Genomic DNA, 2,778 nt, shown 5'->3' on the forward strand with positions numbered 1-2,778 from the left:
GAGTCACGGCGACCCCTCTCTCTTTGAAACCTCTGGGAGAGGAGCCTCGGTGGGAGCTGACCAATAAGAGGATCCTCTGTGGGGAGCTGACCAATAAGAGGAGCCTCGGTGTAAGTTGTTACTGTTCTGTTCTTTAATAGGTCCATGGAGCCAGAGGGCTACCGTCGGGCTCCTGAACCATGGACCATGGAAGAAGGTCTTGAACACACCCTCATGTACGTCCTCAGACTTCCGGTTTTATTTTTCAATCAGGAAGTCCGGTGACTTGCTGTCAGCTGACCTGCTGTCAGCTGACTCGGGGCAGTAGTTCTAAAACCAGCCAACGGTTCGTTCGGTGGTCTGAGCTCGTACCTCCTCGTCATGTCGTGTCTGATCTGCGGGCCCAAGCTGGCGACGTGCGGCATCGTGATCAGCGTCTGGGGGGTCGTCATGCTGGTAGGTGATTCACGCTCCTCACGGTCCTCCTAACGCGCTCCCGTCTCACCCTCTCCCGTCTCCCCTTCAGGCCCTGCTGGGGGTCTTCTTCAGAACCCACTCCGCGGTGCTCATAGAGGACGTCCCGCTGACGGAGGAGGACTTGAGGGAGTAGGTTATCCTATCGCAACTGCTAACCAGAGGTCCAGTTCACTAACCTGTGTCTCGTTCACTAACCTAACCTCTTGTGGTTCCAGTACCAACCCTCCTCAGAAGGTCTACGGGATCTACAACCAGGTCGCATACAACTGCTTCATCGCGGCGGCCGTCTACGTGGTGGTGGGGGGCTTCTCCTTCTGCCAGGTGGCGCTCAACCGGCGGAAGGTGATTTGGTCAATGTTGGTTCTCATGGCCGTGTTAGAATAGCATTCATTCATAAATCACATGACGAGCCGAGTCAACGATGTGTAGTAATGTTGATGTTTCATCAGGAATACCTGGTTCGGTAGCGGCCCCTAGCGGAGAAGAGGACTTCCTGGAGCTTGAGGAGCGGTTAATGCGCTCTATCGCTGTAAACACTTTGTGCCAAAACATTTCCTACGACAGTCTCAGTGCCTTCTTTGTCTTAGAAATGGTGAACTCAGAATAAATGATTTTTTTCATTTGTACATGGCTTAATCACATACGTTTTAGATGTATTTTGTAACAAGGAAATTATAAATCCCTCAAGCATTTGGCAGACAAGTGGTTTCCTTGCAACAGGTTTTATTGAAGACTTTTCCTCCTACTTCACCGTGAAAACTATGCAGATGCAGATAAACACTCACAGTATAATATAAATCATGACATCTTTACATTAAATCGTAAATTACATAGCACAGTCAAATAAGCTGAACTTAATACAGGGAAATAACAAACCACAACTTTTTTCATCTAGTTTCGACTGGGTTTTTGGATTGTCAGTGCCGTTAAAGCAGCACTGATAATCGTTTGCTACTTTAACGGCACCGACAGTCCAAAATCCCAGACGAAAAAGTGAAGTTCAAAACTTGTACTTCGCCATTTACAGTTTATTTACGATCATTCAAAAAAAACATTTCATGGGTTTCAATTGAGACAAGGTAATTATTTTCTGGTCCCAGTCTTTATATGCCCTGGATTACAAATGTTTGTGGATTTTTAAATTATAATTTTTCAAGCAAAGAAAAAAATAAAAAATTGATGTTAGGTTGTGTGTGAGGCCGCTTTTGAACTACAGCTCTTCGCTGCTCTCGACGCGAATGATATACGTCACCACACCCGCACCCGGAACTCCGGTACAGACATGGCGATCTCTGCTCCACTTCACCGCTTTTTTCCAAGGGGAGGATAAAAGCGTCGAAAGAGGTGAAAACCATTATAAGTCGGGGCATGTGGAGAGCTTCAGTTATGCTGATGGGGAGATTGTCGGTCTTGTCCGCGCCAGTCGCAGGGAGCGTGACGTCACATTGGAGACGCGTAGTCTCTGTGTTTTCTCTACAGCCTTTAACTGAACAATAAACGGTCAAACTCTTGGCATGAAAAATGATCATTTAAATCCACAATCAACATGTGTAATCGAGGGCACTTAAAGACTGGGACCAGAAAAGAATTCGTTTCTCTCCATTGAAACCCATTCATATTTTACGACCTGATAGAGCTCTTAAGTCCGCCCCTTCCGATAGACCCCCATGGGACCTATGATATTGTAAAATATGAATGGGAGTAAATGGAGAGAAAGTAATTTTCTGGTACCAGTCTTTATATGCCCTGGATTACACATGTTTGTGGATTTAAATGATAATCTTTCATGCAAAAAAAATAAATAAAAATTGCGAAGAAGTTTGATAGTAGGCGAGTTTCAGATGAGGCAATCCAAAACCCAAGTGGAATCTAGATGGAAAATGTGTGTAGTTCAAAACCTGAGCAGCTTTTACTTCTTCGCCACCTACAGTTTGTCACATATGATTATTCAAAACGCCCATGTTATTTTCCATAGACATTTAAACATGGAACCAAGAGCCTCGGAGGCGGGACTTATTCTTCAGAGGTCTATTAAGAAGGGGGGTCTACCCCCCAGGTCTGCAGGGGCACAATCCGCCTTCCGTGGGGCATTGTTTAACTGTTTAAATAAAGTTGTATCCTTAAACAACGTAATAACAATGTTTTAAATTGTAAACATAACCAAAAAGTTATTTCCTCTATGCTTACCTTCTAATATGAAAATACAAATATAATAACAGCATATTTTTAATGACAGTTACAGAAATGATATCAAAAACCATATACAGGAAACATCAACAACAACAGGAGGCTCCAGGGGAGCCCGCCCCCCCAGGGCTGGTC

The 2,778-nt window shown here is 44.8% G+C and overlaps 1 protein-coding gene across 1 annotated transcript; it reads left to right on the forward strand.

Annotated features, from left to right (window-relative positions):
- The first annotated feature begins 91 nt into the window (after window positions 1-91).
- Window positions 92-1,082, forward strand: LOC307091204 (ribonuclease kappa-A-like). The gene is made up of 4 exons (XM_079758128.1): window positions 92-435; window positions 506-585; window positions 672-798; window positions 906-1,082. Exons 1-4 carry the CDS (start codon window positions 361-363, stop codon window positions 921-923), a joined length of 300 nt encoding a protein of 99 aa, XP_079614254.1. The 5' UTR covers window positions 92-360; the 3' UTR covers window positions 924-1,082.
- Window positions 1,083-2,778: the final 1,696 nt, after the last annotated feature.

This window comes from Pollachius pollachius (genome assembly GCF_949987615.1).
Source record: "Pollachius pollachius genome assembly, chromosome: 20".
NCBI lineage: Eukaryota > Metazoa > Chordata > Actinopteri > Gadiformes > Gadidae > Pollachius > Pollachius pollachius.